Genomic DNA, 21,899 nt, shown 5'->3' with positions numbered 1-21,899 from the left:
TGCGGTTTGCAGGCTAAGGCCCTGAGGCAAGGGCAAAGAGAATGCTGGGGCTATGAGGAAGTGGCCAGACAATTCACTGCAGTAGCCACTAAGGGAAGTGGCTGAACAGTGGACTGCAGGTCCCCTGGAAGGGGGGAGCACAGTGTGCGGCACAGCTGGAAGGCTGTGTCATTAAAGAGGACGCCACGGTCCATGAAGAGATGTGGGTCCTAGAGCAGGAGTGACGGCGGTGAGGCACTACCCAAAGAGGGCACACTAACATGCAGAGCTAATTCCCAAGACAGCCAGCAGGAGGTGCCAGAGTGGTGAGTGCACCCTGTCAGAGATACCAATATTGTTATTTATATTGAGGAACCATGAGGAATACTAAGTAAATTCTCTTGAAGGACCTGGCAGAACTCTTTGCTAGATGTAGATTTACTTTTAGATGCCAACAGAAGAACCCAAAGTACACTGTTTGTAATAAAAATAATTTAAAAAAAGTTATTCCTCGTATCTTGCTTTTAAGTAAAGCAGATATGGAAATAAGGGCACTGTACCTGATTTTGGAGCTTAAAAATCTGAGTCCAGGTTACAGCACTTGGTGGGCTTTGTTGAATCCTCATCTGTGGTGATGTTTTACCAAGCTGTTTTTTCCTCATTGCTGTTAAGAAAAGATCCTTTAAAAACAAAACCAAACCAGAAATAGTCACTAAGAACTTGATTCTGCCTTATTCATATTAAATAGTACTTCATCACACAACTAATTCCACTGAGATCTATGAGACTACTAGTGTAGTAAAGTAAGATTAATGAACATGAATAAGGGTGGAAGAAACAAGATCTAAGTTTATATCACTCCATTAAAAGTTAATTAAACCTCCAAAATATAAATCACTATAAAAGAGCAGAATTTACCTCCTCTTCTTCAGTATTCCTTGATGCAGAAGTCCAGTGCAATCGAGAGCAACTACTCCTGTTTGTTTTGGCTGCATGTTCAACATCAGAGAAAGGCAAAGCATAATTCAGACTTCTACTAACCTTGCTGAGCTCACGATGAAGTTTTTCTCCATACTTTGGTGCAGTTTGTAGCATTGGTGATCCTAGTCTGAACCTAGCTGATGAAGCAAGAACTTCAGGAGTAACTTGTGTTTCAAAATTTGCCTTCTTCAGGGTTCTGCCCACAGGAGTAAATGAACTCTTTAAATCTGAACAAAGCCCCTGAGTGAATTCAGGAGGGCAAAGAGGAGGGAAAGGAGGAGCACAAGGAAGAGGGCAAGGAGGAGGTATAGAAACTTGAAAAGAAAAAGGCTTACTAGCTGGAGGCTTGGGTAGTCTGATGTTTAAAAGTGATTGACCATGCAGGCTGAATTTTGGTTGAGGCACAGAGATAGACCCAAATAGTCCAACTCCAGCGGCACCAGGATCATATTCAACTTTAGCAGCCTTTATAAAACTCAATTCAGTAGAATCTGGTAAAATGCACTGTTCAACCAAGGGAACTTCTTTGTCACTTTGAAATTGGAGACTTTTCAGCTGTTTATCTCCTCCGGTTAGGAAATGGTCCGAAAAACCACTAGTTACTGCATGAAAAGGAACCTGTCGAGTAAAATTATAAGAAAACAAAATATTTCTGGAGTTTAAACCAACTTTTTTTTTTTGTGATTAAGATCATATTTTCATTAGACTCAGTATCAATCTAATCATCATCATGCTCAACACAAAGCCTATTCTTCTTGTCAATTAAACAAGCAACTTCTTTCCTTGCAGCTGAAGCCAGGCAAATTCGGACTAGAAATAAGGTGCACATTTTTAATTGTGAGGTATTTCACAATTTCAATGCAATTCATGAACTCATGATTTATACAGGATCTTACCCGTTGTGGGATCTTGGCTGAGGACCTGTAGAACAGGGTGAAAGGGAAGGTATTCTTATGAGCTGGGTGAAACCTTGTTATGGGCTAAATTAAAACATCTTTGAAATTGGGTGTGAATGGACTCTACACTTAACATGACTATCAGGATAAGGTTGGCAGAATGCCCCCCAAAGACAAAAGGGGTGTGAACCTACCCAGAAGTTTTGGACTGAGTGGTTAATGGGGTTATTCTGAATATTGTTCTGATATGTATATTCCCTGGGTGGGTTCACAACTGCTTTTGTTTTATGAGGGGTGGGTCCTGCTTAACTTATCATGACAGTCATGTTAATTGTCGAGTGCATTCACACCCAATCTCAAAGAGGCAAACAGCAAGGCCTTGCCTACACTACCAAGTTTTGTCGCCAAAATTGCTGTTTGTCAACCCAAACAGTGTAGACACTGCAAGGTGACTTTTGTCAGGGAAAATGCCTGGTTTTGGTGACAAAATACATCCACCCTCATGAGAGATTTACATCTTTTTCCTCTAAATTTTGGTTGACAAAATGCAAGTGTAGACACCACACTTCATTTCATCGCTTTAATTGGCCTCCAGGAAGTGTCCCACAATGCCCATTCTGACTGCTCTGGTCAGCAGTTTGAACTCCACTGCCCCACAGCCAGGTAAACAACCATCCGCCCCTCCCCATTAGAAGCCCTGGGAATTTTTGAAATTCCATTTCCTGTTTGCTCAGAGTGGAGAGGTCTCATCACATCTTCCCAGGTGACCATGGTGGGTTATCGCAGCAAAAGCTCTCCTGCTTGGACCACTGCAGAGCTGTTGGATCCGATCAACATATGGGGAGAGGAGGCTGTGCAGTCACAGCTGCCTTAAGCCATAGGAAATGGGATACCTATGGGCACATTTCTCGAGACTTGTGCGAAAACGGCTGTGATCAGGGCACGCTGCAGTACAGAGCGAAGATAAAGGAGCTGAGGCAGGTGTACCATAAGGCGAGGGAGGCAAACCGTCGCTCCGGTGCTGCACCTAAGATCTGCTGGGTCTATAAGGAGCTGGACGCTAACCTCGGTGGATAGCCAAGAGCCCTGTGGTGGCAGAAAGAGGACCTAACCCAAGGACGAAGTTATTGATAAAGAGGTGGAGTTAGATGAGGATGTGCAGCTCCCAGCTGGGTCGTCCGGTGGGGCAGGCAGCCAGGAATGGTTCTCCACTCCAGAGGTGTCTAGCCAGTCTCAGCAGTTGCTCTCTGGTGAACAAGAAGCAGGAGATGAAACTCCTGGTAAGTGGCTGTGGCCTGTGTAGTGGAGACGTGGGTTGAGGGCATAGAAATGTGGGAGGCTGACTGTTTCTGTGAGATGGACATTTCCCTGTGTAGCTAATCAGTACAGCGGAACAGGATGTTGATGCATGCTGAGATCTCATGGGAATCCTGCAGAGAAATCTCCAGAAAAGTTTCCTGGAGGTACTTGGTAATCCTCTGCTGAAGGTTCCGTGGCAGAGCAGCTTTGTTCCTTCCCCCATTGTAGGAAACTTTTCTGCACCATTCGGCAATCACTTGTGCAGGGACCAAAGCGGCACACAGGCGAGCAGCATAGGGAGCAGGGCAGAAGCCATAAGCATGGAGTACCCTTGTTTCCCTGCTTACCCTTAGCAGTGAGATATCTGCTAGAATGACCCCCGCCTGTGGAAAAGTGTGGGAGAATTTTAGAATTTGTTCCCTAGTATTGCAAAGAGTGTGTGCTCTTTTCTCCATGTGGACCCCCCGCCCCCACACCAACACTCAGAATGCTTTGGGTGTTTGCAGAGATGTGTGCCTGGCTAGGGTCAGTGAGAAAGTGATTGCAATGTTGCAAAAGGTGTATTTAACAGAAATGTTTCAATTCTGTGTGTGAATTTAATAATCTCGCTTCTGTGCATTGTAACCCTGTGCTTCACCAGACGTGGCCTTCAGGCCACACGCAACCCGGCCGAGAGTCTCCACCAGATAAGCAAGCGCTCAAGATGCAGCAAAGAAGACATGTTCCGGGAGGTCCTGCAGTGATCCAATGCAAAAAAAGGGAATGAAAGGAATGCTGTGAAGCTGAAGGGCAGGACAGAAAAGAGAATTACACATTTGTTAAGGGCGCTACTGAGCTGATGATTAAAGTAATGGAGGAGAAAATGCAGATGCTGAAGTCCTTAATAATGCTGCAGACTGAGCAGATCAGTGCTCAATCTCCATTGCAGTACATTCAGAACTCTTTTCCCTGCCCCCCAAGTTCCGCCCACACATTCCTTTCCACCTTCCAGGATTCTTCGTTTCCCCTTTACTCCACCTCCTCAGACAACTTTCACAATGATAGCTGGACCTTCACGCAGCTGTGAAAGTCTGCCTTTCCCTGGTTCCTCCTTTCCTGGCAAGCATCTGTGTGTTTGTGTGCGCGCTGTTTCTTGTGCAATAAAAGCAAACTTTTATAATGGTAAATCATCTTTAATTGTTTTTTACAAGGTGAGATTGCAGGCACTGCTAATACATGCACAGGCATTTTGATCACTTTATTACAGGCATATAAGGCCCCAAATGTCACTATTGCCCCCTAGGAAAACTACATGGCATGTAACATTGAAGCAACTCAGACACAAATATATATTACTGGTGTTCATTGTCAAAGTGCTGCCTCAAAGCCTCCCTGATTCGAATAGCTCCCCTGCGTGCACCTCTGACAGCCCTGGTATCTGGCTGCTCAAAATGAGCGGCCAAGTGGTCTGCCTCAGCACTCCACTCCTGAGCAAACCTTTCACCCTTAGCTTCACAGAGATTATGCAACATACAGCATGTGGCTATGACCATAGGAATATTATCCTCAATGAGGTCCAACCTGCCATGAAGGCATTGCGAGTGCGCCTTTAATCTGCCAAAGGCACATTCAGTTGTCATCCGGCACCTACTGAGCCTGTTGTTGAACTGCTCCTTACTGCTGTCCAGGTGTCCCGTGTAAGGTTTAATGAGCCACAGCTGTAAGGGGTACACAGAGTCCCCCAGGATCACTATGGGCATTTCAACACCCACCCCCCCAATCTTCTGGTTAGGAAAGAAAGTCCCCACTTGCAGCTTTCTGTAGAGGCCGGTGTTTCTGAAGATGTGTGCATCATGCACCTTCCCAGACCACCCTATGCTGATGTCAGTGAAATGCCCATGGTGATCCACAGACGCTTGCAACACCATGGAGAAGTATCCCTTCCTATTGATGTACTCCGTTGCAAGGTGGTCTGGTGCCAAAATTGGAATACGTGTGCCATCTACCGCCCCTCCACAGTTAGGGAACCCCATTTCTGCAAAGCTGTCCACTATTTCACACACATTTCCCAGAGTCACAGTCCTCTGCAACAGGATGCAATTTATTGCCCTGCACACTTGCATTAACGCAGCCCCAACGGTCAACTTCCCCACTCCAAATTGATTCGTGACTGACTGGTAACAGTCTGGAGTTGCCAGCTTCCACACAGCAATTGCCACACGCTTTTCTACCAAGACGGCAGCTCTCATTCTGGTGTCCTTGAGCTGCACGTCTGGGACAAGCTCCAAGCACAGTTCCAGGAAGCTGGCTTTCTGCACCCGAAAGTTCTATAGCCACTGCTTATCATCCCACACCTGCATGAGAATGCGATCCCACCATTCAGTGCTTGTTTCATGAGCCCAAAAGTGACGGTCTATCCTATGCACCTGCTCAGTGAATGCCAAAAGCAATCTAAAGTTGCTCCTATTCATATCATGCAGAATGTCAGGCACATGTGAGTCTTCCTCAGTTAGAAACTTCACGATTAACTGCACTGCCATCTGCAATGTCTTCATGACAGTTAACAGAGCATAGGAGAGCAGTGCAGGATCCAACCCTTCTCACAAAAATGCCGGGGTGCACAGTGAAGAAGGGCCGTTGAAAAAACGCCGCAAAAGGAAGTCGGAAGCTCATGGAGTGCTGGGACAGAAAGCAATGCATCACGGGACATTTAACACTGTCCCAAGATGTGCCATGATTCACTCTGTCATCCCACAACACCTAGTGACAGAAGGACTGTGGGATAGGTACTCACAGTGCATTATTCACACTGTTGATGATGGTGCCCCCACTGTGGACATGATCTGGTGACAGAGGGAGCAAGTGTGAACACGGAATTGTGATTTTTATTATGTCGACATCACTTGTGTCGACACAAATTGGTAGTGTAGACATGGCCCAAAAGAGTGAAACAGCAGCCTGTAATGTAAGTATGGTATAAGACCCTGGAAAAGCAAGGGAGAGAGATCTTTAGCTAGCACTAGACCCAAAGAGCCTTGGGTCTATAATCAAAGAAACTATTTTTTGTGTTCTGGTTCCTCCTGCCTTTGGAGACACAGGACCCTGTACGTTCCTTGTTAATAAGCAAGACTGCATTAACAAATATACCAGACTCTTTCATCAATTTCTACCCCCAACCAGAACATCCCCAGGGCCTCAAACTTTTACTGGCTGTTTGGGTCAACAAGGGGTAGCAGTATACTGTGGGTGCTGAATGAGGCATGGTGGATGTAAGAGAGGAGGACTCCACCAGCAAACGAAGGAGGTTTACCAGCTGAGGGATATATGACATCCCACATCTAAATCGATCTAAGCAAGGACAAGCCTTACCCTGATTCAGGGTGGCTACACTGGACAGTTAGTGGTACGTCAATCAGTGCAATACAACTGACTGAAGTACCACCATCTGAGTACTCTAAAGAAAACAAGGCTTTGGACTAGACAGATAGGGAAGAATTTATCCTGGAAGAGAGTAGAGGGCCACTAGAATCCTCTTCTCTCTCAAAGATCTCTGCTGCAATGGGGCCTGATGCCACACCACCTTTTATGTACCTTGCCTTTCTTTGGGACAGAGTACTCTGATTTTTTGCACTTCACACAAACATTTATGTAATTAATTACATCAAGAATAATAAGAAATGGTGCAGACTTTATAAACAACTACCAACTGCTAACCTATAAATCATCTACTACCACAACTGGGTAATACATAAAAAAAGTTAAAAACAAGAATACATTAAGCGTATTTACCAATTCACTTCTGCCAAATCCCACTCCTCTATTAGAAGACAGGTATCCAGATGTATCATGCTCCCAGTCCTTGTAGGGTAAAAAGTCTAAATGTTCTGGAGCCATTGGAATGTTTGGAAGACCAGCATGCTGAACTTCATTAACATCCTAAATTAAAACGCAACAGAATTACAAACTAGAGAACTGTCTTCAATTTTATTGTAATCCTTAAAAGTGATGCTTGTTATGCCAGAGATTCCCTCTCTATCAGATAATGTAAGGTTGAGAGTCAAATGCTGAGTGAAACTTGCAAGGAAATATAGAGAGGACTGTATTCAGTATATAAAAGATGCTCAGTATACACAAACACGGAGTAAATGTAACTTTATAATGCCCAACTGCATTAAGGGTTGTCGTATCATAACACACTATTGGTAGTAAATGGACTGGCACACAACACTGGCAATGCACCTCCAAGTATTTTGAGAAACCTCTTTTGTATTTTATGTAATTTCAGTTCAGACATTACCCTCTCACTTGCTTTCAAACAGGCAGATCAATCAGACAGTTTAAAATTTTGGATGTCAGCTGTTACTCATGTGTCACTTCCCCATCACAACTTCCTTATACAAGTTAATGGTTGAGAGCAACCTGGCACACCAATATGTTGTAGATTACCACAATTTATGGTGGCAATCTCTATGTAACTTGGAGAAGTAAAGCCATGATCAGTTACGGTTCAGTTAACTGAGTGACAGTGTAGAGCATCTCACTGGCACAATCGGTGCAGATGACTCTGACAGCTTCCAGTGCTGACAGATCCCTTGGCCAACAACCCTCCTCAGTTCCCCAGGTCGGAATCCCCTCTTTGCCCATGGCCTCTACAGCAATGTCCTCTTCAGATTCCCCCTTCCATTATAAATGCTCCCCAGTCATGGTCCCACCCTTCCATAAGCCCCTGCTCTGTGCTGTAGTCTCTCAGCTGGCCGAGACAGCAATCTCTGTCCCCCACAATGCAACAATACTTCCTCCTCCACCAGCAAACATGCCTATCCCCATCTCCAGTAATCCCCCAACTCTGGCTGAGCCACTACTGAAATGGAGATTCAGTTGTGGATCAAGGGCTGATTCTCTTGCTTGCATAAGCCATCTGGTGATTGTCAGAGTGAAGTATCAGCAGCCACCTGGGTCTGCCAGCAGGAGGACAGGAGTAAGTCGTCCCTCTCCTCACACTCCCTCAGCTACCAGCTCCACACTGCCACCTGTGGTTTATTAGAACAAACATATCAGCTTATGATCCACAGAGGGGTCACCAGCTAGTTGAGTACTGGAGATGTGGGAGGGAACATTAAATCAGGATGGTGACCCATAGCTGAGGCTCAGTGAAAATTAGTTTGCTTTTTAAAAAAAATTCACAGCAGTACCACAGGTAAGTGTTTGATTTTTATGGGCTATGCAGGGCTGCTGATCCCCGCTTTGGGGCAGGGACCCCTCACATACCTGCTCATTTTCCAAACAGCGGATCCCGGTCTCAGCTCCTTGCCAGTCAGACAGAGCCAGCACTGCAGTGTCTCTCTTGGGCCTGCCAGAGGCTGCTGTTGGTAGGACCATGCCTTCTGATCTCTGTGCATTGTCAGGGATACCCCCTGTCCCCACCAACTGGCCAGACAGGAAAGCAGCAGTGGTTGCCTGGGGAAATACAACCTAGATGGAAAAAGAAAAGGAGTACTTGTGCACCTTAGAGACTAACCAATTTATTTGAGCATGAGCTTTCGTGAGCTACAGCTCACTTCATCGGATGCCACAGTATGCATCCGATGAAGTGAGCTGTAGCTCACGAAAGCTCATGCTCAAATAAATTGGTTAGTCTCTAAGGTGCCACAAGTACTCCTTTTCTTTTTGCAAATACAGACTAACACGGCTGTTACTCTGAAACCTAGATGGAGCTACTATTAGGTGCATAACTGGTTGGAAAACCATTCTCAGATAGCTGTTATCAGTGGTTCACAGTCAAGCTGGAAGGGCATATCGAATGGGGTCCCACAGGGATCAATCCTGGGTCTGGTTCTGTTCAATATCTTCATCAATGATTTAGATAATGGTATAAGAGTATACTTATAAAGTTTGTGGACGATACCAAACTGAGAGAGGTTGCTAGTGTTTTGGAGCATAGCATTAAAACTCAAAATGATCTGGATAAACTGGAGAAATGGTCTGAAGTAAATAGAATGAAATTCAATAAGGGCAAATGCAAAGTACTCCACTTATGAAGGACAATCAGTTACAACCAGTGGTGAGCTGGAGCCAGTTCGCACCGGTTTGTGCAAACCAGTTGTTAAATTTTGAAGCTGGTTTAGAACCGATTGTTAAAGGGGTGGGCAAACTCCGGCCTGCGGGACCGTCCTGTCCGGCCCGCCTGAGCTCTCGGCTGGGGAGGCTCCCCTGAGAATCACTTTTTAATTTTTACTCACCTGGTGGCGCTCCGGGTCTTCGGCAGCACTTCGGCAGCAGGTCCTTCACGCGCTCTGGGTCTTTGGTGGCACTTTGGCGGCAGGTCCTTCAGTGCTGCCGAAGACCCGGAGCGACTGAAGGACCTTCCACCGAAATCCCGGATCGAGTGAAGAAACCGGTTCTTCAGCTTTTGGCAGTTCATCACTGGTTACAACCATACAAAATGGGAAATGACTGCCTAGGAAGGAGTATTGTGGAAAGGATTCTGGGGGATCACAGTGGATCACAAGCTAACTATGAGTCAATAGTATAACACTGTTGCAAAAAAAGCAAACATCATTCTGGGATGTATTAGCAGGACTGTTGTAAGCAAGACACAAGAAGTAAATCTTCTGCTTTACTCCATGCTGATTAGGCCTCAACTGGAATACTGTGTCCAGTTCTGGGTGCCACATTTCAGGAAAGATGTGGACAAATTGGAGAAAGTCCAGAGAAAAGCAACAAAAATGATTAAAGGTCAAGAAGGGGAAGAATGAAATAAATTGGGTTAGTTTAGTCTGGAAAAGAGAAGACTGAGGGGGGGTAAAAACATGATAACAGTTTTCAAGTACATAAAAGGTTGTTCCAAGGAGGATGGAGAAAAACTGTTCTCATTAACCTCTGAGGATAGGACAAGAAGCAATGGGCTTAAATTGCAGCAAGGGCGGTTTAGGTTGGACGTTAGGAAAAACTTCCTAACTGTCAGGGTGGTTAAGCACTGGAATAAATTGCCTACAGAGGTTGTGGAATCTCCATCATTGGAGGCTTTTAAGAGCAGGTTAGACAAACACCTCTCAGGGATGGTCTAGATAATATCTAGTCCTGCCTTGAGTATAGGGAACTGGACTAAAAGACCTCTCGAGATCCCTTCCAGTCCTACGATTCTATGAAACTGAGCACAGGCCCCAATCCCTGCCCCGGGCCTGCCAGCCAGTGCCACATGGTGAGACACCCCACATCCAGGACAATGCCCTCCCCTCTCTTCCCCATGAGCAGCCAATTGAGCCCAATTCCATGATTTTTCCAACAGTCTCCCTGCTGTAGGAAACATCACGGTATTGGGCTAATTTCACAATTTCCATGTAATCCATGAAATCATGATTTACACAGGACCTTATCCATAGTGGGATCTTGGGTGAGGATGTGTATAGCAGGGTGGAAGGGAAGGTATTGTTATGGGCTTAGTTAAAACATCTTTGAAATTAGATGTGACTGCGCTCTTACAATTAACATGATTGTCAGGGTAAGTTAAGCACGACCTCCTCACCTAAGCCATAAGGGGTTGTGAACCCATCCAGGAGTTTTGGACTGAGTGGTGAATGGGGTTTCGGCAAGGAGTGTATGCATGTTCCCTGGGTGGGTTCGCAAATGCTTTTGTCTTGGGTGGGCAGGGGCTCCTGCTTTACATATCCTGCCAGTTATGTTAATTGTAGGGTGCGTTCATACCCAATCCCAAAGAGACAATCAGCACGAAAGGGAAGCAGCAGCCTGAAAGCATGGTATAAGACCATGGAAAAAACTAGGGAGAGAGATCTTTAGCTAGCACTAGACCCAAGGAAGCTTGGGGCTATAAGCAAAGAAACTGTTTTTTGTTTCCTGGTTCCTCCTACCTTCGGGGACCCAGGACCTCGTACATTCCCTGTTAATAAGCAAGATCAGGATATTTTTTGATGCAGAGTCTTTCATCAATTTCTACCCCCCAACTGGAATACCAGGGCCTCAAATTTTGACTAGCTGCTTGGGTCAAAAAGGGGTATATAGTGCGGTGGTGGTTGTCCCTCCCCATCTGGGTCAGAGGGAAGCCACACTGCCTCATTATGTCACTGGGGTCACTGCTTAACATCAGGGGAATTAGCAAATCAAGTGCTAATGCCCTGACCCTCTCGGTGGGGCGGCGCACCAAACCATCTGTGGGCTCTGGCTCTCCAGTACAGCAGAGCTAACAAGCAGGCTATAGGCTCTGGCCCTCATGCAGGACAGAGCACTACACAGATTGTTGTCTCAGATCTGGCAAACAGCAGACAAACACAGGCCTTTTCACCTATGGTGGGGAGGCTGCCACCCCTGGGATGGGTTTAACACCAGGGGGTAGGGGAACCCAGGCCCTCCCTAGTCCACTGGTTCTCAGCCCCAGGCTATAAGTGGCAGAATGTTCTGTCAGTGGGTCAGCGGGGATCTGCCCGAAACACACAGACCTGGATTCAGGCAACCATACAACCAGACTATAGTCTAGTGTCCCTGGGCCACTTCCTACTACCTCTTTGTTTGGTACCTGGGCTCTGTAGGTGTTGTCCCTCTCCCGGGGGTACATAGCCATCAGCAGCTCCTCCATGGACTTGGTCTCCTCTGGGGTCAGGGCACCGCTTGGTTCAGCAGCGGAGTAAGAGGCCAGCAGCGAGCGATATTCACCTGTCTCCTGCCCTGACTCAGCTCCAACTGAGCTGAAGGTTCCTCTTTTTGTACTTCCCGTCCTGCCTCTCAATTTCCAGTGAGAAGGGTGAACCCGGCCTGACTCCACCCACCCAGGCACATAAAGTGGTTCCTCCCCCTGTGGATCGGAGGGAGGCCACACCGTGGACATGATCTGCCAACAGAGAGAGCAAGAATGAACACGAAATTGTGATTTTTATTATGTCAGCATCACTTCTGTTGACACAAATTGGTAGTGTAGACATGGCACAAAAAAGTGAAGCAGCAGCCTGTAATGTAAGTATGGTATAAGACCCTGAAAAAGCAAGGGAGAGAGATCTTTAGCTAGCACTAGACCCAAAGAGGCTTGGGGCTATAAGCAAAGAAACTATTTTTTGTTTTCTGTACATTCCTTGTTAATAAGTAAGACTAATATATATATAAATAAATGCAGTATATATAAAGTATATATTCCCAAGAGAGGGAAATAGCAGCCTGAAAGCATGGTATAAGACCCTGGACGGAAAGGGAAGAATTTATCCTGGAAGAGAGTAAAGGGCCACTAGAATCCTCTTCTCTCTCAAAGATCTCTGCTGCAATGGGGCCTGATGCCACACCACCTTTTATGTACCTTGCCTTTCTTTGAGAGAGAGTCCTCTGATTTTTTGCACTTCACACAAACATTTATGAAATTAATTGCATCCAGAATAATAAGAAATGGTGCAGACTTTATAAACAACTACCAACTGCTACCTTATAAATCATCTACTACCACAACTGGGTAATACACAAAAAATGTTAAAAACAAGAACACATAAAGCATATTTACCGATTCACATCTGCCAAATCCCACTCCTCTATTAGAAGACAGGTATCCATGTCCAGATGTCTCATGTTCCCAGTCCATGTAGGGTAAAAAGTCTACATCTTCCTCAGCTATAAGTTCAAGAATGTTTGGAAGACCAGCATGCTGAATTTCATTAACATCCTAAATTAAAACGCAACAGAATTACAAACTAGAGAACTGTCTTCAATTTTATTGTAATCCTTAAAAGTGATGCTTGTTATGCCAGAGATTCCCTCTCTATCAGATAATGTAAGGTTGAGAGTCAAATGCTGGGTGAAACTTGCAAGGAAATATAGAGAGGAGGTGTATTCAGTATATAAAAGATGCTCAGTATACACAAACACGGAATAAATGTAACTTTATAATGCCCGACTGCATTAAGGGTTGTCGTATCATAACACACTATTGGTAGTAAATGGACTGGCACACAACACTGGCAATGCACCTCCAAGTATTTTAATAAACCTCTTTTGTATTTTATGTAATTTCAGTTCAGAAATTACCCTCTCACTTGCTTTCAGCGGGCAGATCAATCAGACAGTTTAAAATTTTGGATGTCAGCTGTTATTCATGTGTCACTTCCCCATCACAACTCCCGTATATAAGTCAATGGTTAAGAGCAACCAAACACACCAACATATTGTAGATTACGAAAAGAAAAGAGTATTTCTTCTGTGAGTATAATGCAGTGGTCTGGAATATGGTAGATGATGTACAGAATCCTAATATACAAAGACGATGTTTAAATTTCCTTTTTTCTGATATATGTACAAGACACATGACCTGCTTTATTATACATGTATATGATAAAGATGTTTTCCAATGTATTGGAACCAGTATGCTTTTTAGCAGGTTATCTGATTTTTATACTGCCAAGTTTATACTGTTTACGTTTAACTGTTGTTTATGATATTTCACAGTAATCAGAGAGCCTGAGTAGAATGGCACTTTATTTATAAAATTTGTATTATATAAAGATCATTACCAGGAGGTAACAACACAGATGATTACATTGTCTGAAAATCAGAGCAAGAACTGCCAGAAGAGTGAAAGCTCTGACTAGATTTTTGCTAGGGAGGTAGTGACCAAGTGCGGAGGGGTGCCACACAGAGCTTAACAGTAAATCTTTGGCTGATTAAGGAGCCGTATTTACAAGAAAGGGACAATAATTCCACCAATAACTATTACACAGAATTGCTGGGATATTATACATGTGATGACATCTGCCAAATGTATGAGTTATATTCTTAAAAGGCACAAACAAAACAATATTTATTTCTATGAACAAAATCTGTGCCAGCCTATTTTTAGTTTTAAATGCAGTACAAATGTAATGGTCCAAAATATGGACGTCTCCTGTTCCTTAAGTTATCCCAACTTACTCAGTGCCCTCCATGACATTCAGATAATTATACCGTAATAGGGAATTGATTATTTTCCTTTAGTATACTTATAATCCTAAATAAATAATAATTAATAACTATCAGTATTACTTATACTATAATAGTTCCTAATGTGCTAGATGCTGTACAGACATATGGGAAGACACAGTACTTGCTGCCCGCAACCCAAACAGTTTCTTTCAATTACAGTTGCAGGACTACAGGGTAAAAGTGTTGTTCTTCTAGATTAAAAAGTTCTTTCTGGACCAGAGATGGTGCCTTTATAGAAGTTGTGCCTACAGATATAGTCCAGAAGTCAGAACACTTGCACAGTTCTGAACTCTGCCACATGCATACACAGATACAAAAAGAAAATTGCAGTTTCTAAATCATAAAAAAGCAAGTATCTCCAAAATAAACACAGAGATTATGCCTCTCTGTTGGTTCACTTGCAAACATCCAGTCTGGGTAGTGGGTGGGACAGAAACAGACTTTGGTTGGATGCTTAGGTACTCCAACAACGTATGATATAAAAGAAGCTTCATAAGGAAAGTAACATATAATTCAAAAAGCACCAAAGAACACAAGCTTTTGCAAAAATAATTTTAGTTCTTCTGTAAAAGAACTAAAATTGTTCACTGTGATAATATTAAGCAATATGTGCTTTAATTCTTACAAGATTACAGTAATTGTTTTTCTTTTCAGTTATTTTCTAAAGAATTTTTAGAGACATATAGACAGTAATGGGACATTTTAATGGAAACACATACCCTTTTTTCTACTGCCACAAAGCTTGTAAACTGGGTTATGATGGAGTTCTCCATGCTGAGGTTAATAATCAGGACTTTCAAAGTATGTTTCTTCATCTAGGTTGTTATATAATGACAAAATATGTTTAAAAACAAAACATACAGGTGAAAACAATATTCGCTAGAATAAGTGTCAATGTCAAAACTGAATATACACAATATGTTCTTATGCACTATGGATATAAGTAAGCTAGCTCAGCTTGCAGCTATTTCTAAGCAGTGCAGATGTGGTTATGTTTGTGTACCCAATTTCCTGCTTCCTGTTTAGAAGTGTTCTGAAGGGAGAGGGGCTAATCCTAACCCTCTCGGCTACTTGCAGATTTATCCACTTGTGCTGAGGGAGAGGAAACTGGAATTGGTAATTCTTAAAGAAAAACTGCACTGGAATGGTCTTGTCACAAGTCAATCAGGGCTCCATTGGGCTTCCAGCTCCTTCCAATGCAAGCATATGACTCCTTATCAGATCCTGGATCAATGACAGTCATTACTGAAACCTAAAGGGCACCATGTCAGCAGCACAACTAAAGCAAAACACCTTGCACCTATGGGACACAATTTGTGTCAAGTCAGGAATGGAAATGCTCAAGCCTGTTCAGGACTCAGAAACATCCTGTACACAGACATACGATATACTGAGACCTCTCTGAAAACAAACAAACAATCATGTTCTCCAGAATCTCAGCTTTCATTTAATGAAAATAAAGTAAGCCTCTAGCTGTCATGGCTGTGAAGAAAATCTCAAAAATGTCAACTGAGTGTAAGTGGTGCGGAGATTTCTGTTGGTATGGCAGAGCATGGACCAGTTGCTCTGAAATGTGTGACTGACCCCCCCTCTCCCCGCCCACTCATTTTAGTGAAGTGTTACCTCAAATGCCCAATAACCATCATTTAAATGTCAACAGTGTTAACTATTTGTAAGAAAACAGTATGGGGGTGTCACAGATTTGCAAAATTTACTATCTGTGAATTAACTGTCTCACTTTGGTGCCTCAAGAGGATGGCATTTGGAAGGTACCATCACTTATTTATTCCCCCCAATCAACCCCAATTTGCCTAGAAGAGCACATGGGCAAAATCAAGTCCCAGTGAAGGGGAGACAAGCTCAAGGAGACTAGTAGAGCTCTGAAAACATGCACCATCATATTTTAAACATCTGCGTGATTTACTGTGATGCAGCATTACACCCAACTCACATGGATAGAGCTTATTTTGTAGGCAGAGCTGTGAAAAGTACCACTACTATATTTCCCCCCAATCTGACCCCAAAGCTTGGGACCCACTCCTGCAAACTTTTCTGACGTGAGGGTCCAACTGGCTTCTAAAACTCTGACTTCCAGTGGGACTACTCAGGTGAATAAAGTTTGCACAACCAGGTCCTCACACATACAAGCAAGTAAAGGTTTACAGGATTATGCCCTCATGTCTATAAACATATGTGAAACTGAATGTTGAAAAATAGGATGTTCAGAAAAGAGCTACAAAAATGATTTGAGATGTGGAAAACATGCCTTCTAGTGAGAGACTTAAGAAGTTCAATCTATTTGGTTTATCCAACAGAAGGTTAAGAAGTGACTTGATCACAGTCTACAAGTACCTACATGAGGTAAAGATTTCCGACAGTAGACAATTCTTGAACAGAAACTAAGTGGAACTTATCTGGGGATGTGATGGGTTCACCATCACCTGAAGGTTTTCAATCAAGACTCTCTCTTTCTAAAAGATATTCTATAGCTCAAACAGAAGTTCTGGGCTTGATGCAGAAGTTACTGGGCATGTTCTTTTGGCTTGTGTTATCCAGGACATCAGACTAGATGATCATAATGGTCCATTTCAGCCTTAAAATCTATGAAATTCATACTGCAACCTTCCAATTTCCATTCCCAAGTCAAACATTCTCTCCACCTCTCCTCTTCCTAACCCCATTTCACTGAACCTTTAACAGTTCTTGTTTTAAGCATAAACTGAGATAAAATAGTGGTTCCTAGTTCATATTCTTATCTTTAGAATGACAAACCTCATGTTCTGTTTCATTTTCATGAAGTATCCCATCTTCATAATCCCTAATGAGGGCTCTTGCTGTGAGTTTGTGGAGAAGCTACATTAAGGAAAAGAGACAAGTTCAAATGATCACCAATTTAAAACCTTGTATTTAAAAATCTCCATTTTATGTATAAGGTTTTCTGATTTTTAAAGTCTTCTGATCAATGAGGATTCAGTTTCAGGACAACTGGCATCTAAAGTTACATTTTATTGAATGTTAAAAGTTTCAAGGCAGTATTTTCCATAGAGGAGCATTACATCCCACACCTTGTTTGAAATAATTTTGTATTTTTATGATTAGTGCGCATTTTTTTAACTTTTAAAAGTCATCATACCTTTATACCATCAGCTCTGGGGGACAGTGAACTGTGCAAACCGGTGATGTAATTTCTGTTTCAACTGCACCACTCTAGCCAAGAGGAGGAAAATAATCTGTACAACTGTAATATGTTAAAGCCAACAAGGAGTGGGAGTACTGAGGACTGTTAAACCCAGCCCAGTAAGGACATGGAGCAATGTGTCATCCAATCATCTCCACAGGTCCATTTTTAAAAAAAAATTGACTGACTCAGAAGGGAACCCCTGGTGAGTCCTTTTTGGCTAGATGTTGGTAGCCAAAACAAAGGGATCTTTCTGGATACAGGGGAAAGGAAAAAATGGTGGGAATTCTCAGATTCTATCTGAGGCATAGAAAAATAACACTCATCTTCGAAATTTGGCCCAGATTTTCATAAGGCAGCTTCTCTTTTTGCAATCGCAATTTGCACCTGTCAAAATTGCATTTGTCCTTTCTGCACCTTTGATTAGTTGTGGGATCAAAAGAAGGAGTGTGATTTGTGGAGGTACAAACTAAAAACTTGACCCATGAAGAGGAATACTGATCTGAAGCCCAGATGAGCATTTGAACCTCTCAGGACAGTAGTTTAAAGAGTACCTGACTCATTAGGATAAGTGAGTACCTTCCCCATTTGCACCAACCCAGTTTGTCTTTATAAGAGCTTGGAAATTTACTGAAATAGCTTCCAATGTGGATTAAGATAAACAGCAAAGATGCACTCATTAACAAATAAAAATGCTCACACATGAATTTACACCAAAGTAACGATTTCAAAATAATTATTAATAAATAATTATTCTGGAATAGTTATTTAGGTGAATTTCCAGGAGTAGACAAGCTCTGAAAAGTAAATAAATGCCTCTTTTAGCCATTTTCTTCTTTTCAGTTTAGGAAGTTATTTAGGACTGCTTCCGTGCTTTCCCATAGGGAGTGGATCTGCAGTTTCTTCAATATTAACTGAAACAGTCACAACCTTTGGTCACACTGGATAGTGCTGCCTTTTACGATTCCTCCTCTCTCAGGGCATCTACACTACAGTCTACACTACAGACTTAAGTTGACCTGTTAGGTTGACTTACAGCCACCTCAGCAATTACTGCAGTCACTGATGTCCACACTACACTCCTGTCAATGGTGCACATCCTCACCAGGAGCACTTCCAGAGACTGAAGAGGGATAGTGTTGGGGATTGAGAGCCAGGACTGAGAGCCAGGCGCAGCTCCCCGCCAGGAGCCAGCTTGGCTTCTTGCCTCCCAACTGGGACCTGAGGCCAGCTGCCCACCGGATTCTCAGCTTCTCGCCTCCCCACTGGGAGCGGGAGTGAGCCACCCGGGCTTCTCACCTCCCTGAGCTTTTTCATCAATTTCACAGATCCAGCATGGAGCCCTGAAATGGCCAACAGCCAATGTAAGTAAAGAGGTGTCTACACAGATGCTACATTGCCCTAACTACACTGACATAAGCCCTATGCCTCTTGTGGATGTGGAGTTAGTATGTCGATGTAGCTGAGCATTTACATCGGCACGACAAGGCTTCAGTGTGTACACTGACATAATTAGGTCATAACTAGCGGCCTTACGTCGACCCAACTATGTAGTGTAGACCAGGCCTCAGTTCTTTTAGAATTTTTCCAAAAAGCAATGGCTTAAGTATTGAAAGAGAACGCTGCTGCATCATCCCCAGCAGAGGTCAGCTAACATCACCTCAACGTCAGAAACTACAGAGGTAGCCCCAACAAATTCCTAAAATGAGAAGAACCACCTTCCACCCAGGTAAGTTTATATTTTACAAATCAGTCTGGGCCATCAAGCATGTCGGAAATGTGCTCACTTATCCCACATAAGTCAGCTGCCTTTTTAAAAGCTTCCTTCAAATGAGGCTGAGGTTCTTTATTAAAACAGCAGAAGCAAAAATGCTGAAAACAAGGGTATGTGCTATTTTAAAACAACATGTATATGGTGTTAGGATATAGATATTCAGGCCTGTCTGTAAAGGCCTATACTCTAAGAATTTAGGTGTATTCTTATCACATAGCTAGTTATAGAGGTATAAAAGAAAGAATCAAAATCACTGTCTGCTGGTGTAAGAGCTTTCTCTTACTGTGACAGTCTGAGGCCCTGTTCTTAGGCTAAGGCCTTTGGCTAAGCAGCAGAGGCAGCCATAAGCTGGGAAGTGAACGGTCACATCCTCACATTCCAAACTAGTCACATTGAAATAAGGTGCTATTGGGCTGTTAGGTGCTATTAGGCTGTTAGGGCTGTCCTGATAAGGCCTATTGCCTCCAGAGAAAGGGAAGTGCCTAGAAGATGTAACAGGAAACTTAGTTTGATAGCATCCTATCTGGCAAGAACTCACTTATCAATAGCTGGGATGTGAAATCCTCATTTCTGTGTTTGTTCTATCACTGTAGTCCCCATTTCCCTATTGTTTGTTTGTATAATCTCTGTCTGGTTCTGTGATTGTTTCTGTCTGCTGTATAATTAATTTTGCTGGGTGTAAACTAATTAAGGTGGTGGGATATAATTGGTTAAATAATCATGTTACAGTATGTTAGGATTGGTTAGTTAAATTTCAGTAAAATGATTGGTTAAGGTATAGCTAAGCAGAACTCAAGTTTTACTATATAGTCTGCAGTCAATCAGGAAGTGAGTGGGGTGGGTGGGGGAAAGGGAACAGAGAATGGGGGTGGGGAAATTGGAATCATGTTTTGCTAAGAGGGGGGGAATGGGAACAGGGACACAGGTAAGGCTCTGTGGTGTCAGAGCTGGAAAGAGGGACACTAAGAAAGGAAACTGGAATCATGCTTGCTGGAAGTTTACCCCAATAAACATCAAATTGTTTGCACCTTTGGACTTCGGGTATTGTTGCTCTCTGTTCATGCGAGAAGGACAAGGGAAGTAAGTGGGTGAAGGAATAAGCCCCCTAACATATGGTATGTATAAATAACATTGGCCTAACTCACTGTTCCTGTTGTCTTCTGTAATTCAGTGGTTGATACCATTTCTTGCAATTCTTGGTCATTTATTAGTGCATTTAAGGTGGCCTGAAAGAAATAAGAAATGTATTCCTCTCATTTTTCCCTATCATTCCGTGCTGTCAGTACTTCTGCAGTGATGCTCCATTTTCAGAAATGCAAACAGAATTGGAGTTGTGAGTAATCAGATGCATATCTTTAAAAACATTTTCCCTGGTACACAAAAGAATCTATACAGAAGACCCACAAAAAAGGAATCCTAAATGTATTTAAGCACAATGACAGGAACATCACATACGACATTTTGTTGAGAAGATGGTTTATATTAAAGTTTGATTCCCTCTACAACTTGTGTGATAAAGGTTGGTGGCTAATAAAAAGTGTGTCAATCAATGTTCCCTCTAATTTTTTCCATCCATGTGCAGAATAAATTTTGTTATGTGCACCAAGGTATGTGTGGATGTACACCACCAGTAGAAACAAAAAACCTAGATATAATATATATTTTAAAAAAGTTAAATGGGATAATTACTCCAGCCAGGACAGAACATTATAGGCATTATAGAACTCACTACTCAAAGAATTCAATTTAAGTGTAAGAGAAATAAAAATTATGAAATGCATAGACCAGTCAAAACGCTAAAATAACACACTTTGAAAGAATAAAATTACAGAGAATATATGTTTCAGAGTGGTAGCCACGTTAGTCTGTGTCAGCAAAAAGAACGAGGAGTACTTGTGGTACCTTAGAGACTAACACATTTATTTGCGCATAAACTTTCATGGGCTAAAGCCCACTTCATCAGATGCATGCAGTGGAAAATACAGTAGGAAGATAGGTAGATAGATAAATAGATAGATATGCAGAGAACATGAAAAAATGGGATTGCCATACCAACTCTAACGAGACTAATCGATTAAGGTGGGCTATTATCAGCAGGAGAAAAAAACAGTTTTGTAGTGATAATCAGGATGGTCCATTTCAAACAATTGACAAGAAGGTGTGAGTAACAGTAGGGGGAAAATTAGCATGGGGAAATAGTTTTTAGTTTGTGTAATGACTCATCCACTCCCAGTCTTTATTCAAGCCTAATTTAATGGTGTCCCGTTTGCAAATTAATTCCAGTTCTGCAGTTTCTCGTTGGAGTCTGTTTTTGAAGTTTTTTTGTTGAATAATTGAGACTTTTAGGTCTGTAATTGAGTGTCCAGGGAGGTTGAAGTGTTCTCCGACTGGTTTTTGAATGTTATAATTCTTAACATCTGATTTGTGTTCATTTATTCTTTTGTGTAGACTGTCCGGTTTGGCCAATGTATATGGCAGAGGGGCATATAGTACATTGGTAGAAGTCACCTATGACAGGACAGGCCCAACAAAGAAAGTAACAGAACATCACTAGCCGTCACCTTTAGACCCCAACTAAAACCTCTCCAGCGCATCATCAAGGATCTACATCCTATCCTGAAGGACGATCCCTCACTCTTACAGATTTTGGGAGACAGGCCAGTCCTTGCTTACAGACAGCCCCCCAACCTGAAGCAAATACAACAAAAACACTAACCCAGGAACCTATCCTTGCAAAAAAGCCTGTTGCTAACTCTGTCCACATATCTATTCAAGAGACACCATCATAGGACCTAATCACATCACATCAGCCACACTTTCAGAGGTGTGTTCACCTGCACATCTGTGTGAGAGAGAAACAGTATGT

At 42.8% G+C, this 21,899-nt stretch overlaps 1 protein-coding gene across 6 annotated transcripts in view; it reads right to left on the bottom strand.

Annotated features, from left to right (window-relative positions):
* PARP4 (poly(ADP-ribose) polymerase family member 4) overlaps positions 1-21,899 on the bottom strand; it is a 118,570-nt gene that overhangs the window by 20,876 nt on the left and 75,795 nt on the right. Inside the window, exons 27-35 of one of the 6 annotated variants that reach the window (XM_075127264.1) lie at positions 20,179-20,259; positions 16,854-16,934; positions 14,801-14,896; positions 12,631-12,789; positions 11,665-11,976; positions 8,403-8,591; positions 6,924-7,070; positions 898-1,578; positions 540-659 (exon numbers count right to left, since the gene is read on the bottom strand). In XM_075127264.1, coding sequence (XP_074983365.1) covers positions 540-659; positions 898-1,578; positions 6,924-7,070; positions 8,403-8,591; positions 11,665-11,976; positions 12,631-12,789; positions 14,801-14,896; positions 16,854-16,934; positions 20,179-20,259 — 1,866 coding nt within the window. Of the gene's footprint in view, positions 1-539; positions 660-897; positions 1,579-6,923; positions 7,071-8,402; positions 8,607-11,664; positions 11,977-12,630; positions 12,790-14,800; positions 14,897-16,853; positions 16,935-20,178; positions 20,260-21,899 lie in introns of all 6 variants that reach the window. The other 5 variants (XM_075127262.1, XM_048845048.2, XM_075127265.1 and 2 more) reach the window with 5 other exon arrangements.

The sequence above is a fragment of the Caretta caretta genome, chromosome 1, assembly GCF_965140235.1.
Source record: "Caretta caretta isolate rCarCar2 chromosome 1, rCarCar1.hap1, whole genome shotgun sequence".
In the NCBI taxonomy this organism is placed as follows: domain Eukaryota; kingdom Metazoa; phylum Chordata; order Testudines; family Cheloniidae; genus Caretta; species Caretta caretta.
Note: the sequence above shows the minus strand (reverse complement) of the source record. Positions and strands in the feature narration are given on the sequence as shown.